This window comes from Sminthopsis crassicaudata, chromosome X (genome assembly GCF_048593235.1).
Source record: "Sminthopsis crassicaudata isolate SCR6 chromosome X, ASM4859323v1, whole genome shotgun sequence".
NCBI classification, from domain to species: Eukaryota; Metazoa; Chordata; class Mammalia; order Dasyuromorphia; family Dasyuridae; genus Sminthopsis; species Sminthopsis crassicaudata.
The window spans coordinates 23659821-23676554 of record NC_133623.1 but is presented as its reverse complement, the minus strand read 5'-3'; the positions used below and the strand labels follow the sequence as shown (position 1 = coordinate 23676554).

General features: G+C 41.5%; 1 protein-coding gene across 2 annotated transcripts in view; it reads left to right on the top strand.

Moving 5' to 3' along the window:
- Positions 1-16734, top strand: part of LOC141548413 (sodium/hydrogen exchanger 2-like) — a 132313-nt gene that overhangs the window by 110641 nt on the left and 4938 nt on the right. For both annotated transcript variants that reach the window (XM_074277280.1, XM_074277279.1), the window contains one exon: positions 12523-12589. In XM_074277280.1, coding sequence (XP_074133381.1) covers positions 12523-12589 — 67 coding nt within the window. The remainder of the gene's footprint in view (positions 1-12522; positions 12590-16734) is intronic.

Sequence of the window (16734 nt, the reverse complement as noted above, 5' to 3'; positions counted from 1 at the left end):
GGTCTATTTCTGCTCCTCTCGGAGCGGTGTGCCTAGCTCTGTGAGCAGTGCCCTCTCTGATCTGCTTCCTTAGCCATCGTGGCCCTCACACTAGCATGTGACTTTTACTCTGTGGGGTTATACTTCTAACACTGGAGTGACTAACTCATAAGTGACTGACTCTTAACTGTCTTCCTGCACAGGAGCTAGAATTTATTTCTTTAGCAGAGTAAATATCAGTTCCTTGTCTTCAGACAGAAGGATTATCTTTTTCAGGCAGGTAGAGTTCATCTAAACTAAGTGCTTCATGTTCCTGAAGCCACCAAATGGGAAGGAAGGAGCAAGGAAAGGTGCTTCTTGCCCCCCAAACTCTTCTCCATTCCTGAAGTATTAGGCAGCAAGTATGAATATGTGTATACACATATATGTTTATATACATAGTATACATGCACGTATATATTTGTGTATGGTGTGTGTTCATCTGTATACATGTGGGTGTCACCTTCAGCAGAATTATTTTGGCTTGTGCCCAGAAGTCTCTTCCTTTTAGATGTGAGTCATTTATTGGGTCCATGGAAAGGCAAAGTTAGGAGATGTTGGGATGAGTTTCTTTTGATGAAAGAAGTAAGTGGCTTGTTTTGAACCTAGATTGTATTATGGAAGGAAGCGTAGAAATAGTAATGGGAAATGGATGGCTTCCCATCTCTACTATTACCATGTTCTTATGAGGCATCATGTTTTTGGTTTTTTGTTTCTCATTGTCCTAGGTGAGGAGTGTCTGTTCAACAGAGGATGTTAGTGGCTGTGTCCACATCCTCCCTGGGGGAAATTGGTCCTAGGTGAAGCTTTGCTTCCTCAAATCAATATGGTTCTTTGGCTCGCCCTTCTACCTTCATACACCTTGGGAAGGTGAGATCTGAAGAAGTCTGACCCTTTCCACTGGAGACCTGGCATTTGGGATCTGTTGTAAAAATGGGTGGGAATGAAGAAGGTGTGTGTTACAGCAATGGCTCCAGATTGGGAGGCAGGGAAAAAGAACTAGATTTAAAATTGGAGGCTCCAAGTTCAAATCACATCTCTCTGACTCGTGCTAATGGTGTGACCTTGGACAAGTCACTTCCCTCAGTTTACACATCATCTGGAAGATGAAAGGCTTGTGCTAGTTGGTCTCCAAGATCCCCTTCAGCTCAAGATCTGTGGCCTCCTGCCCACAGACCAAATATCTGCTATTTTGGATAATAGATCAATGACAGCATAGCTATCTTTTGCTGCCAAGATAATGAATTTTGATCAAGGTTCTTATGGACCATCATGAACAAAGAAACATTTTTCAAGAGATTTGCCCAGTTGTATCTGCTCTAGGGCCTGGAGGCAGCCTAGCTTTCTCCTCTCTTTGCTAGAGAAACCAAAATTAACAGTTTTTTAGTTAAAAATAAAGAAACGAACCTTGGTGAAGGTCCAGAAGGTCAGGATTTATATCCTCTCTTGAAATAGAGAAGGGAGTTAATGCAGTCTGAGGCCTGATTGACTGTATGGGTCACAGTATGAAGCAGGTTCAATATGTTTGGCAGAGGGGGCTTCTGAAGCAAATTCTAGTTGAACACCAATTCAGACAAGATCTATGCAGCATGTATTGTGTGTAGAGAGAAAAAGAGAAGAAGGTCGTTGGTCTTCAGGAAGTTCTCTTTCTGCTGGGAGGGGGTTGGGAGCAGGGGAATAGGCCATGAAGCTGTCTTTTAGCTGCTTCAGTAAGAGTAAGTGAGGGGCTCCTTTCAGTTTCTCATATTAGGTTGGATTTGAGACATCACAGAGCTCTGTTCTTGTTTTTACCACCAGATGGAACTATTAGAATTCGATTCACAAACAACAAATGACAATTCCTAAAGAGCAGGCCTTCCTACACAGTGATGGGAGCAAAGAATGCAGGGGTCCTTATTTTCAGGCTCACTGCCCTGATGCCCTAAAATGGGGAGTGGGGTGTGTGTGTGTGTGTGTGTGTGTGTGTGTGTGTGTGTGTGTATTTTCTAAGGATGGTGCACTTCACAGAGTGTGCTTCAAGGATCAAGATTGGACAAACCTTGATTTCCAGGCTCTTATTAGGGATCTGGTGAGTTCATGCCCTTGAATTTTGGCATATATGAACATCCAGAATTCTAAGTCATATTAAAGTGAAAATGCCTTAGTGACATGTTCACAAAGAGAAAAATTAGGAATTATCACCATTTTAATTAGCTTAGGAAAGTTAATTTTCAGGAAAACTAGCAATCTTTTTAAGAAAAAATGCTTGTGGGGTAAAAACCCTGCTGTGACTTTAATAAAGGCACTGTGCAGTTAATAGATCCGATATGGAAGGTATTAGAACAGTTGTTTTTCCCCCCTAAGTCTCACATCCAGTCATCCATTCAATCAACATATTTCTTAAGTGCCCTCCATATCCAGGGGACTATGGTGGGTGGTGTGGGGGGGATACAAAAAATACCCAACTGACCTTTGAATCCTTCTACCAAAGGGAAGGCTGCCCACCACCTCCCAATGCAGCCCAGTATGCTTTGGGTCAGCACATATTCTCAGTAAAATTATATGTAGTGTTCTGCCATAGATAGGAAGTTAGACTAGGTAACATCTAAAACGCCTTTCAACTCTGATTCTGTGATTTCCTCTAAAATCCCCTTCTAGTGAAATCCGTATCTACTTTGATCAAAGATAAATCTTCTCTAGTCAATTTTTCTTCTTCTCTCTCCCTCCCATGCCCTTCAATATAAACATCCTGAGCCTCCAAGTTTCCCTGCTAAGTTGAGTTAACAAGCAAGCATCGATTAAGTACCTTCTATGTATCAGGCACTGTGCTAAGCCCTGGAGATACAAAGAAAAGCAAAAACTGTCCCTTTCTCAAGGAGCTTTCAGTTTAACAGAGACAACATTCAAACCGTTATGTTGTGACCATCTTCAGACAGACAATAATGAGCAGAGAGAGGGCACTGGCATTAAGGGGGATTAGGAAAGATGGGATTGCAGAAGGAGAATTTGAGCTGGGCCTTGAAGGAAGCCAGGAGGGAGGGCTGAGGAGGGAAAGCATTCCAGACAGGGGGCACAGCTAGACTACAGATGCAGGCAAGAGATGGAGGGTGGGCAAGGACTAGTTGGAGGCCAGTGTGGTTGAATGGGAGACAGCATAGAGGAATAAGAAATAAGAAAGTGGCCAGGTCATAAAGGGCTTTAAAAAGCAAAGGGATGATTTCAGCACAGATTCCAGAGGGGATAGGGAGCCACTAGCCTTGTCAAGTAGAGAGGTAAGTAACATGGTCAAACCTGCACTAGACAAAGATCACTTGGACAACTGAGTCAAGGTAAACTGGAGTAGGGAGAAAACTGAGGCAGGAAGACCTCCTAGCAGCTATGGTAAGAATCCGGGCATGAGGTGATGATGGCCTGCACGGGGCAGGGAGGGTAGGTAGCAGTGTCAAAAGAGAGAAGGGGGTGTAGTCAAGAGATGTTATAAAAGGCTGGGACATGGCAGCTGATTGGTTATAGGGGTTCAGAGGCAGGAGTCAAGGCGACTAGGACCATGACGTCCTTGACAATAATAGAGACATTTGGAAGGCAGGCAGACTCCGGACAAAAGTACTGAATTCTATTGTGTTCATGTTGTACCTGAGATGCCTGTCAGTTTAAGATGACTAAGAGAGTTGGAGATGCACTAGTGTAGTTCTTTAGAGAAACTAGGACTGACTACAGAGAGCCATGAGTCATCTGCAGAGACATGATCATTGGACATATGGTACGATGTCCAATGACAGGTTCACCATATTTGAAGAGGAGGGTCCTGGAGGGACCCCTGGTGGACACATAAGGTTAAAGTGTATGATGTGGAGGAAGATCCAACACAGGAGACTGATATGCTGAGTCATCAGACTGGTAGGAAGAGGATAAGGGCAGATCAGTATCAGGAAAATATAGAGCCCTACTTCTTAAATTGTGGGTTGTAACCTCATATGGAATCTCAGAACTGATTGTAAGGATCATGAAATTATGATTTCTTATCGGTAAATGCTTGATTTACATACCTATTTTATATACTTGGGGTCATGTAAAAAGTTTTTTGGTAAAAAGGGGTCTTGAATAGAAAAAAATTAAAAAGCCCTGATTTGAAGAAGAGACTGTCCAGGAGAAGAAAGTAGTCAACAACAGTGTTGAAAGTTGTAGAGAGGTTAAGAAGGATGAGGGGTGCAAAAAGCTTTTCCATTAGGAGTCCATTCATAATTTTAGAGAGAGCAGTTTTGGTTGAATGGGGAAGTTGGGGAGTCAGACTGAAGAGAGTTAAGGAAAAAGTGAAAAGAAAAGAATGGAAAGAATTGATGGCATTCCCAAGGATTCTTATTGTAAAAGAGAGGAGAGGTAGAGAGGATCAGTGGATGGATAGAGGGAGTCTTAGTGTGAAAGAGAGGAGAGGATAGATGGATGGAGTTGTTGAGCATGGGAAAGGGGTGTGTGTGTATGTGTGTGTGTGTGTGTGTGTGACGAGGAGGGGGGAGCAGAGAAGCATGCTGTCAGACTCTTCTACTCATGTTGACAATCCCCATCTTCCTTCCATACACAACTGACCCATCCCTGTTTTCATTCTGTTATAATTCTCCTTCCTTTGCATAAGAAAACAGAATTTTAACTGTCTGGGACTGAGTAGTTCAAATGAGGGAGAAAGGATGAATGAAGAGCCAGAAGTGTGTATGCCGTTAAAAACTTCTACCTTTTTTAGTTTCTTGAATCGTGAATTGATAAATTCGTTATTAGATATATTTTTTTAAAAATTCAAGCCTATTAAAATTAATATAGGTTTTCTTTTCTTGCCATTTTGTGATTGGCACATCTCTTAGAATTTGCAGAATTCTGTAGTCTACCTCTTCATTTATTTTGAGTCTAGGTAGCACAGCTGTTTTCATACCATTTACCTTGGATTTGGGACAGAGCCTTATTTCATTTTCCATTTCATTTCCAGGGTACTTTCCATACATTATTTCATTTACTCCTCACAGCAATAGGTAATACCTGTTACTATCCCCATTTTTGCAGCTGAATAAATTGAGACTTGGGGAGATTCGATGATGTGAGTCTGATCACTAGCCCATAGTGAGCATAAGAGGCAGCACAGCTCTGCTGGTTTCCAATCCATTGTTTTTTCTCCCCCACACACCAGAGCTTTAGTCTCACACCAGCCTCTCGTGTGATGATCTCATCGACTCCTGGGAGTTCAATTATCATGTGTTTGCTGATAATTCTCAGGTTTATTTAGCCAAACCTAAACTCCATCCTCACTTCCAGTCCTGGTTTTTCCATGTCTTCAAGTGGATGCACAAAACTGAATTCCCTTCTTGCTACATTCCCTGTTACCATTGGGGAACCACCATATTTCCAGACACCTGGACTTTCACTCTTGACTCCTCACTCGCACTCACCTCACATATCCATTCTGTGCCCTAATGTAATCTTTCCTTTGCTCTTATAACCTTTCCAGCATCCTTCATTTATGTCTATCACCCTGGAGCAGGCTCTTTTCACATCTGGCCTTTCCTAATGTAATAGGCTACAGTCTCCCTCCTCACTCTAGTTATCATCGATGCAGATGCCAACTATTGAGGTGACCACATCATTCTGCTTTGCCCCTCGTCAGTAAACTCCATGGTTCTCTAGTTACAGTCCTCTGGTGTCCCCTTCCTATCTTTGCAATCTTTTATCTTCTCTCTGTGCATTCTGTGATCCAGCTTCATGGGCCATCTTGCTATTCCATGTATATGACATTCCATTTTCTTTCTCCATGCCTTTGGCTGGTCCTCCTACCTGGAATACTTACCATTTTTACCTCCGTCTCCTAGTTTTCTTTACTTCTTCAAAACTCAGCCCAAATACCACCTTCTTTAAGAAGTTTCTTTCAGAACCCTCAACTGCTAGTGCCTTCCCTGTAGATTATCTACCATCTATTCTATTTCTATTTTGCATATACCTCGATATTTTTATGTTGTCTCTCCAATTAGAATTTATGCTCCCTGATGGTAAGACTTGTTTTGGCCTTTCTATGTATGTCCAGTTTTTAGCAAGGTTCCTGGCACATAGTAAGCATTTAATCAATGCTTATCAGCTCAACTTAATGACTCAATTTAAAATTGAAATGGACTCTAGAGATCATTAAATACAGCTTCCTCATTTTAAGGAGAAAGAAACCAAGGCCCAGAAACATGAATGAATTTGGTGATGGAGCATGGATTTGTTCAAGGTCATATGTGATAGAGCCAGCTTCTCTGTCAAAGGTCAGTGTTCTATTATACCATTTGTGACCTCAGGTCTACTGATTTAGCCTATATTTCTGATTACTTCCTCTAATTCTTTATCTTCTCTATATATACTGGTAAATTCTCAGTTTTCTATTATTCTGTATCTATTGCCTTCATTCTCCCTTGCTCTGCTGTGCCACCCCACCCCCCCAACCGTTTTTAATCAGATTCAGTAGGTACTGCTGTATTATTAACTCACATTTGTTCCCAGGACTCCCTCAGTCTATGGAAGAGGCCCCATTCTTGCCTTTGGCATGGTTTAGAAATGGAGCAGTGATTTTTGGTTCCCTTGCTTGGATAATTTTGTGTGTTACATACCAAAGAGTGAATAGAAATGACGCACTGTGGCAGCTGTTGGGGCGACTGATGGAGGGAATGCTAATTATGTTCAATCTTAACGTTCTTTGTTGAAAGGCACTCTAAAGTTACTGACTGCAGATTAGCCTAAGGCATGGACACCTGGCTCTGGCTAGATCGTGTATCTTGATATCAAACCACAAGCTATATGAGAAATGGTGTCCTAGTGAACTTGTGTGGACTATACAACATTTGTTGAGTCCATTCAGGGCAATTGTTCTGTTGCTGACAGGCTTATCAGGGAGATATGGCTTCACCACAGTGCTTATACATGCCGATTGTGGTGCATTGATGGCAATTCTGTTTGGGTGTTTGGGTGCTGCTTATTTGTGCATGCTTGGGAAGGCCCATTCTACATATATCCACATTGGGTTGTGTCTCTGAATGACCAGAGTCATGGCCTGCCTTATGTTATCGTCATTTGTGGACCTGTCTCATCATCTCTCCTACTGAATGGGGAACTATATGAGGGCAAGGCCTTGGTCATTTTTCTTGGTATTCCTAGCAGTACGTGGACTCATGACTTGTAATTACTATGTGACTTCATAACACATGCATAATATGGATGTGGAAATATATATATATATATATATATATATATATATATATATATATATATATGTATGCATATATGTGTATATTTTTATACATGTTGAATGAATGAATGAGTTGTTGAAGATGATATCAGTAGTGTTTTGCTAGACTTGGTCCACTCATATGAATCACTCACAAAATGACAGAAGTTTGAAAGCTGGCTGGAACCTTCGAGTCCTTCTAGTCCAATCCATGTCTATGAGGAGTCTACATGATATAGTAGTTGTCAAGTGGGTCCCCACAGGAACCTTGGTGACCACCTTCTAGTCCGACCCTTGCATTTTATGGGTGAAGAAGCAGAGACGCTTTGGACTTCAAGGACTTTATATAATCCCAGTGTTAGAGGGGACCTTTGAAGTCAATATGTACCTAACTGAGAATATCTTCTAATAACAGCCGTGACATTTACATTGTATATATTATATTTTGTGAATACTGTCTATACAACATTGAGCATCTCTCATTTGATTTCTACATGGCCTTGTGAAGTAGCCACTCCAATTATTCTTCTCCCCTGTTGTATTCTCTGTGGTGCCACAGCTTACTTGGTGTAGAGTCACATTTGAACCCAAGTCTCCCTCACCTCCAGGTCCACTACCTTGGTCACTAGTCCGCTCTGCCTTTTTAAATAATATCACCACCAAATGTCCTCCAGCTGTCTGTGAAAACTGCAGATGAGATGCAAAGCCACTGGTCTAGAGACAGTGTTGGCTGATGAACTTCCGTGTTAGGAAGTTCTTTTTGCTCCAATCTAAATATGGTTCTTTGTAGCTTATCCCTTCTGCTCATGCGTCTGTGATCAGAGATAGGACCGAACAAGGATAATCCCTCTCTTATGGCAGCTGTTCAGATGCTTGACAGCAGCTGTCATGCCCCTCCTAGTCTTCTCCATGTCAAACATCTCCAGCTCATTCTAGCACTCCTCACACAGGAGAGTCCTGTCACTTTCCCAATGCCTCTTCTCTGGATTGTTCCACCTCCTCCCTAAAATGTGGTGCCAGAGCTGATCGTGGTATCTGGGCATTGGCCTGACCAGCGGCATTATTGGCACCCTAGTTCTAGGCGCTCTGCTTCTCCTAATGTAGCCCAGATTCTCTTTGCCTTTTGTGGTATTTTCTCACCACTGGGATTTGCAGTATTGAAGTGGAGAAGAGGTTCTATAGAGCATAGATGGGGGGGGGGGAGGGCAGAACAAAGCTAATGTCTCTGCCTCACTCTAGTCCTTCAGATAACTCTGCTCATGGTAATAAATTCATAAATGCTTATTGAATGGAATGGAAGGGAACCCAGTGCCTTCTGTATTCCTAACCTTTAAAAACACATGTTAAGGTTTCAAGAAGTTCTAGATCATCACGTGTTAGGCACTGATAGCATTGCACAGAGGAATTAGATGCTCCCAAGGACTGGAAGATCTGGAATCGGGTTTGTGGGGAAACAGGAGCTAGGGCCATTTTCCCAGAAAGCTGTGTTCAGGGATGGAGTAGAAGAGTAGGAGATAATTCACCAAGATACATTTAAGATGGAGATGTAGGTCTTAAGGGGCAAAGGTGCCTTGCTGTTGTCCTGTTCTGAGAGTGTTCGTGGGGCCTTTCTGACATACAGTCAAGAAAACATCTTGCTAATTGATTTCTGTAAAAAGCCATAGGCCTGGAGCCCCCTGCCAAGCTTAAATGGCTAAGGGAATGTTCCATTTCAAATATTTGAAGGACTTTCATGTGAAAGAGGATTAGCTTTGTTCCACTTGGTCTCTGAGGGCAGACACAAGAGCACCGAGGAGAAGGTGTAGGGAAACACATTGAGGTATGGTCAAACTTTCCCTCTGTGCAATGTACCAGAAGAGAATAGGCTCCTGCCCCCTAGGGATCCTCAATAAAAGACTGGCCAACCACTTGTTTGATCTACTGTTGAGAGGATTCCTATCAGGGAGGAATTAGTAGATGGCTTCTGAGATCCCTTCCAACTCAGAGACTCTGTGATCCTTGAAATTAACGTGTCTCGTTTACCCAGTAGTTTCTGGAAGTGACCAGGCAAGAAGCTGTTATCATAATGGCAGTAAACTTATTGGGACTTGATTAAACAGTATCATGTGGTTGCTTCAGTGGGTGGTTATACAAACATCATTGAGAACACTTAAAGCTCTTGTTTATTTTGAGGTTAAGACTTCATTTTAGGAGCCACCATAAGGTACCTGCATATCATGGGAATCCTTTGTTTTATGATTCAATTTCATGAACTTCTTTGTGAATGAGATAGACTTTTCTGGGCAAGAAATGATACTAAATTACTTGCTATTTTTTACCTTCTCCCTCCCCTTAATTCATGAGAAATGTCTTTCTTTGAAGATGAAATTTTCTCATGTTTTTTTCTTTCTTCAATTGTGTGACCCTGTTTTCTCATGAGAGTAGAAGAAAATCACAGAAACATTATTTGGATCAGCCCTCTAGTAACTTCTTTTTGAGACTCAAAGTACTGACATATCTGCTTTCTGACTCATTCAATAACAGTTAGCAGTGTGTTAGAGCCATATTTAGGGTTGTGGCACAGGCCAAAATGATGTTGAGTGGTTTGCACTGAAATTTGTCTCTGTCCCATGTCTATTCATTGATTCCTATAGATATGTTTTCTGGCGTTGCTTTTGTGCCTACCTTTAGACCACGATTAGAAAATTTATGTTTGCTGTGATATCCCTTGACTACATTCTAGGTACCCGAGATGCACATGGAAGATTCCTGTCTGACGAGTTGGGGCCGGTAGCAGAGACCCTTTCCTTGGGGAATGCTATCATGCACCATTGATGGTATTCAAATAGAATCAGTGGAGCATTTGCTCATTGAGGGGGCCAGTTTCACTCTTATATCTCTAGAACTTAGAAAAAAGTGCTTTGCACATAATAAACATTTAGTAAAAGGTTGGTGAATTGAATTGAACTCATTAGCTCACAGAGCAAGATATCTCTTTGTGTGTCTTTCTCCAAACCTTACTGATTTGGGAATCTGGAGGCATGGACTTCGGACTTCAGATCTTTGGCCTGGAAAAACCATGGACTTTTAGCTATGGTGGCAGGGATTGAGAGGAAAGTGACTCCTGGAGGGTTTTTCTTGACCTGTGTGTTTCCGTGAGATGAGAGTGAAAAGATTTGGGTTTGAACTCTCATTCTGACAGGATCCATGAATCCATCAGCCAGTCACTTTCCCACATTGGCACCATATTCTCTCATCTGTAAAATAGGGTTGATAGTACATGTTGACTACCTCAAACACCCTGCATTTGAAGTGCCCACGTCTGTTTGATAGCATCTTATATCTCTCCTCCCTTTCCTGGCTAAAGTTCTTGAGAAGGCTGTCTTTTTAATCATTACCTTCATTTCTTCTCCTCTCATTCTGTTTTAAACCTTCTGACTTCCGACTTCATCATTCCACCGACTTCATCTCCAAAGTTAGCGATGATTTCTCACTTAACAACTCCAATAGCTTTTTCTCAGTCTTTGTCCTCCTTGACTTCTCTGCTGCTTTGGTCAGTATCGATCACCCGCTTCTCCTAGATATTAATTTTCCTTGAGTTTTTGTGACACTGATCTCTTCTGGTTCTCTGCTCTTCAGTTTTCTTTGCTGACTCTTCCCACTAACAGTGAGTGTTCCCCAAGTCTCAATCCTGGGCTCTCTTCTCTTTTCTGTATGCTACCTCACTGGATCTTATCAGCCTCCAGGGATTTAATTATCCTCTTAGTGCAGATGATTCTCAAATCTATTTATTCATCCCTAACTTCCTTCCTGATCTCTAGTCCCCCATTACCAATTGCCTAGTGCATAACTTGAATTCAACATATACAAAATGGAATTCATGATCTCTCATTTCAGATCCTCTCCTCTGCCTAATGTCCCTGTTGCTGTTGAAGTCCCCATTATTCTCCTTGTCACTCAGGCTAACAACTTGGGCGTCATCCTCAACTTCTCAGTCTCACTTCAGTTCGATAACTTGTCAAGTCCTGACCTTTCTTCCCTTATAATTTCTCTTCTGTGTACCGCCTTCTACCTTTTGACACTGTCAACACACCTTGGCTGAGGCCTTCATTACCTTTGCTGTAGACTACTGTAGTAGCTGAATGCTTGATCTCCCTGCCTCTAGTCTCTCTTCCCTCCAATCCATATTCCTTTAATCATGCTGAAGTATAGGTCTTACTATCTCACTTCCCTCCCACCCCATTCAATCCACTCTGATGGTTCCAGGATCAAATTTGAAATCTTGTTTGGCTTTTAAAGTTCTTTTTAATGTAATCCCTCCTATCTCTCTAGTCTTCTTACATCTTACTCTCAGTTACACACTCTGGACTCCAAGCTGCTCCTCCTCAAAGATCATCACCTGCTTCTGGGCCTAATTTTTTTTACTAGTTGTCCTTCATGACTAGAACTCTCTTTTTTCCTTGACTCTGCCTCCTCTCTTTTCTCAAATCCCAGCTAAAATCCCACCTTGTGCAAGGCTCATTTTCTGATTTCTTTGATGCCAGTATCTTTCCCCCAAGATAAACTCCCATTTAGTCTGACTATATCTCATCTGAATGTAGTTGTTTGCATATTGTGTCCCTTATTAGACTGTGAGGTCCTTGAGAGCAGAAGAGTATTTTTTTTTGCTTTTTTTTTGTATCAACAGCCCTTATCACAGTGCTTGGCAAATAAGAAGCCCTTAATAAATGCTCACTGATGTGTTGACTTCATTTGTGAGCAAATTGGAGAGTACTATAGAAAAGTTAAATAGGATGATGACAATCATTGACCTATATAGCTCATGCTTACCAAATACCTCAAAGAGTTTTGTGCTATAATTTTTTCATAACATAATAATTTGCTAAGAAAAATAAAGGATGAAATTGAGCTTTCTTCCCTCACCAAAGCCAAAGAGACAAGAGTTCCTCAGTTTACATCCCTGCCTTCCACTCAAACAGATGATGTCTTTAATTTAGTCAAACTCTTTTCCAGTTGATGTCCTCTTGGACCCTTAGGATTACTGGTGTTCACTCATACTCATGGACTTCAGAGTTGTTTTCGAAGAATGAACAATAGATTTTCATACCCTTGTTCCTGGATATTTATGTATTGTTCTTTGGGGTCTTTTGAGAAGTAATATCTTATCTTAGGGGCTCATATTTCAAAGAAACTCTAAGAAAAAAAATGGCGGGAACTATTTGTTTTGTTTCAAATGTCTTAAAAGCAGAATCAATGATTTGTGTGCCTTCTTTGGGAGAAGAATCATTCACACTCTTTGTTCTTCCTAGAAAGCTGCGGGATTCTTAGCTCATGACAGTTACCAAATGAAGTCAAAGCGGTGCCAGTCTCTTACTGGTAAGTTGGAAGACCTCTAACTAGAACTGTTTCCTACCTCCCTTTTCTCTCTCTGGGTTTCCCCATCAGCCCCTCCAGCTGCTTAAGCCCATTGTCTCGAGACATTCTAAGGCACTGACCCATCAGTTTTCTTGACACATTATATACTAGCTATTATAAACTTCTGAAGTGGTAATAAATGGACTAGCATAGAACTTTATTTGAGCACCTTGTCTTGGGTTGTTGGGTTGTTGTTGTTGTTGTTGTTTTTGTTTTTGTTTTTGTTTTTTTTGGCTTGATTGCATTTGTCTCATGACCTGTTGTTATTCTCAATCTCTTAGTTTGGTTGAGACATTTGTGTATTTAGCATTTTAGGTGAATGACTTTTAGTGATAGAACATAGTACTAATGAGCCTCAAGTCATGAGTTGTGGACCAATAAGCATTACTTTGTTCTCTGGCCACAGAATGCCCCCCACCCCTTTTTGGGGTGTTGTCTTATTGTCCACATGCTATTGGTCTCAAAGGATCCCGGTTAAGATACTGGATGGATCAATAAAGCTGTTGGTATGTCAGTATTTCATGGACCTGTGATTTTATCAGTGAGACCACCACTTCTGCTAACAAAGAGCAAAACCCCTCCATGACTTAATAGAGGGCCTTCATGAAGCACTGCAGACAAAAATAAAAAAATCATCCCCATGGGTCAACCTGGTTATACTTCTTTATGCTTTGCTAGGCTGGCCTCAGGTGACAGAATGCTAGATTATGATATCCCCTTCATCACCAGGCCCTCATTAAAGCCTGTCCAGGTTCGTGTGTAGTTCTCAGGGATCTGGACTCACTTCTAGGCCACACTGTCTGAATCTTCGGAAGAAGGCATCAGTGGAAGATTCCTGTGAAGGAGGATGTCACTAGAGGAAGAAACTAGCACTACTATGGGAAAACAAATAAAAATGCATGCTTGAATGAGGGGGTCAGGAATAGTATCTTTGTATAGGAAGATGAGTGCTGTACAAAGAAATACTAGAATGGTGACTTGTCTGAACAATCAGTGAATGTGCTTTTACCAGTAGTTTCAGTTGGCAAAAGTGTTATCTATATAAAGCATATCCTCTGACTTCAGGGTGTTTCTAATACTGTCAACAGTGGACACTGTTAACAAAGAGATTGATAAACTGTCTTGATTCTGGTATTTAATTGTTTTTTTTAGCTTTCTAATGTTCAAAACATATGCATAGTTTTCAACATTCCCCCTTGCAAAACCTTGTGTTCCAGATTTTTTCTCCCTCCTTTCCCCCACCTTCTCCCTTAGGTGGTAAGCAATCCAATATACATTAAACATGTACAATTCTTCTACTTTATCTCCACAATTATTGTGCTACTCAAAAAAAAAATCAGAGCAAAAAGGAAAAAAAATGAGAAAGAAAACAAAAAGTAAGTGAATAACAACAGCAACAAAAGTGAAAATACTTTGTTGTGATCCCCATTCAGTCCCACAGTCCTCTCTCTGGATGCTCTTTCTATCACAAGACTATTGGAATTGACCTGAATGACTCATCCAAAAGAGCCCAGAACTGATCGTCACAATCTTCTTGTTGCCATGTACAATGATCTCCAGGTTCTGCCCATTTCACTCAGCATCAGTTCATATAAGTCTTTCCAGGCCTCTCTGAAATCATCCTCCTGAATGTTTCTTACAGAACATTCATATACCACAACTCATTCAGCCGTTCTCCAGCTGATGGGCATCCACTCAGTTTCCAGTTTCTAGCCACTATACAAAGGGTTGTCACAAATACTTTTGCACATGTGGGTCCTTTTCCCTTTTTTATGATTTCTTTGGGATGCAGGCCCAGTAAAGACACTGGTGGATCAAAGGGTGTACACAGCTTGACAGCCCTTTGGGCATAGTTCTGTATTGCTCTCCAGAATAGTTGGATCAGTTCACAGCTCCACCAACAATGTATCAGTGTCCCTCCAACATTGATCATCTTTTCCTGTCACCTTAGCCAGTCTGAGAGGTGTGTAGTGGTTTTAACCTGACATGTGTGTATCTATGTGGTGCAGTAGATGGAGTGTTGAGCTTGGAGTCTGGAAGACTCATCTTCCTGAATTCAAATCCAGTTTTAGATGCTTTCTAGCAGTGTGACTTTGGACAAGTCACTTTGCCCTGTTTATCTCAGTTTCCTCATCTGTAAAGTGAGCTGGAGAAGGAAATAGCAAACCATTACCAAGAAAGGTCTAGGTCCTGTCCACAAAGAAAGTGTCATTTAGGATTTTTCCTCTTCTAGGTACTCATGTTTAGAGTTTCTGAGAAAACAAAATGAATGAACTAGGTGGCACAATGGATAGAGTGCTGGAAATGGAATCCAAAAGATCTGAGTTTAATTGTGCTTCTTACTACAACAGATAAGTATTTACTAGCTATATCACCTGGGTCAAGTCACTTAAACCCTTTTCAGCCTCAGTTTCATCATCTCTTAAATGGGAGGGAGGGAACAACATTCCTTACCTTACAGGGTTGTTATAAGACTCAAATGAGATAAAAATGCTTTGTAAAACCCCTTAGTACTCTCTAAATATCAATTATAACTGTCATAACTCCATGTTGGACGTGGCACCAGGACTGTACTTTGAAGGAAGCTAGGATTCCCAAGTGGCAGAGGAGAGGAGGGAGGGCATTCCAGTCTATGGGGCCACCAGCCACCTGTGTGAAAGCCCCGAGACCATTTCTGGGGAATGTCCAGTAGACACATTGGGCTCCAGCCCAGCAACCAGAGCATTGTTCTTTCTCTCTGTACCACTCTCAAAAGAATTCTTTCCAGCCTGAAGTCATTTAAACAGCTGTGAATTTGTTCTCTTTCTACCAGAAACCTTAAACACATGGAGACAATCGATAGATAAATGGGTTGTGATATTAAATTTTCTCTCAAACTTTTCACTAACCAGGAGGCAACAGAAAGCAAATGGTGACCTCTCACCTTGTCCTTCTCACCTCTCATGTGAAGAGACCTGGGAAGCTTCACCTCCTTGTCAGCAAACACTATTCCTTCTGCCTCTTGGCAATATCTCGGCAGGGGATTCTTTCCTGATGAGCCGTTTCAGGTGGGAGAGGATCCCTGGGGTGCCAAAGGGGGCCCAGAAATGTGGAATGGGAAAGCAGTGCCTGCAACAAAGTGTTCTCACGGCCCTTCCATGACTAATGTTGGAAAGATGGACTCAGGAAGCTTTCTCTATACTAGTGAGCTCTTGGGTTAGAGATGGACTCCCTTTAATATAAAGAAGTAGAAGGGATGAAGTAGGCTGTGGATCAGGGAGAAGCCCCATCCTCCCTACCCATTATTTTCTTGTTTACGTTCCCTACATAATGTGGATCTTATCTTATATGATATATAGATCTATATCTATATCTATATATCTTACATGGTAATATAATCTTACATCCTTGCCAAAGGTATGAGAGATGAAAAGGCAGCTGTTCACAAATGATATTCTGAAGTGAACCACTTCTCCACTCACGTGGTTGGCCAAAAGAGGTACCGAACACACGTTCCCATTGTGCTGATTGTTTGTTGATTGTAAAAAGGCATCAAATTTGGTGAGGCACAGTGCTGCCTTAAAGGACCCTTACAACAGGCTGCCTCTCATGCAGATGGCAGATTCTGTGAAAGATATCCAACAGAGCTTACTGTTTTTGACCATTCTCTGATCATTAATATCAAACAAGGTATAAAACAGGGAAACATGTTCACCAGAGGGATTTACCACCTTTGTGGAAAATGTCCAGGTCATTGTCTAAATGGAAGATGGATTCCTGGTTGATGGTGGGATCATTCAGTTGTGCTTGTTTGAGGATAACATTATACTGTTTGTATCTGCCTGAGAACATTGTAGTGACCTTTAAAGGAGATCTACAATCACTCCAAAGGCATTCAGTCGTTTTATTCACATGGGAAAGCCAGGTAGAAAAACAGTTTCTCTGACATACAACTGTATGAACAACTCATAGAACTAATCCATTGGTATGCATATATGTGTAAGTATAAGTATAGATACAACTGTGACATACATACATACATATGCACACACGTATGTGTATGCAGTGGTGGTCTTCAGTTCTGTCCAACTCTTTGTGACCCTAAATGGGATTTTCTTGGCACAGAT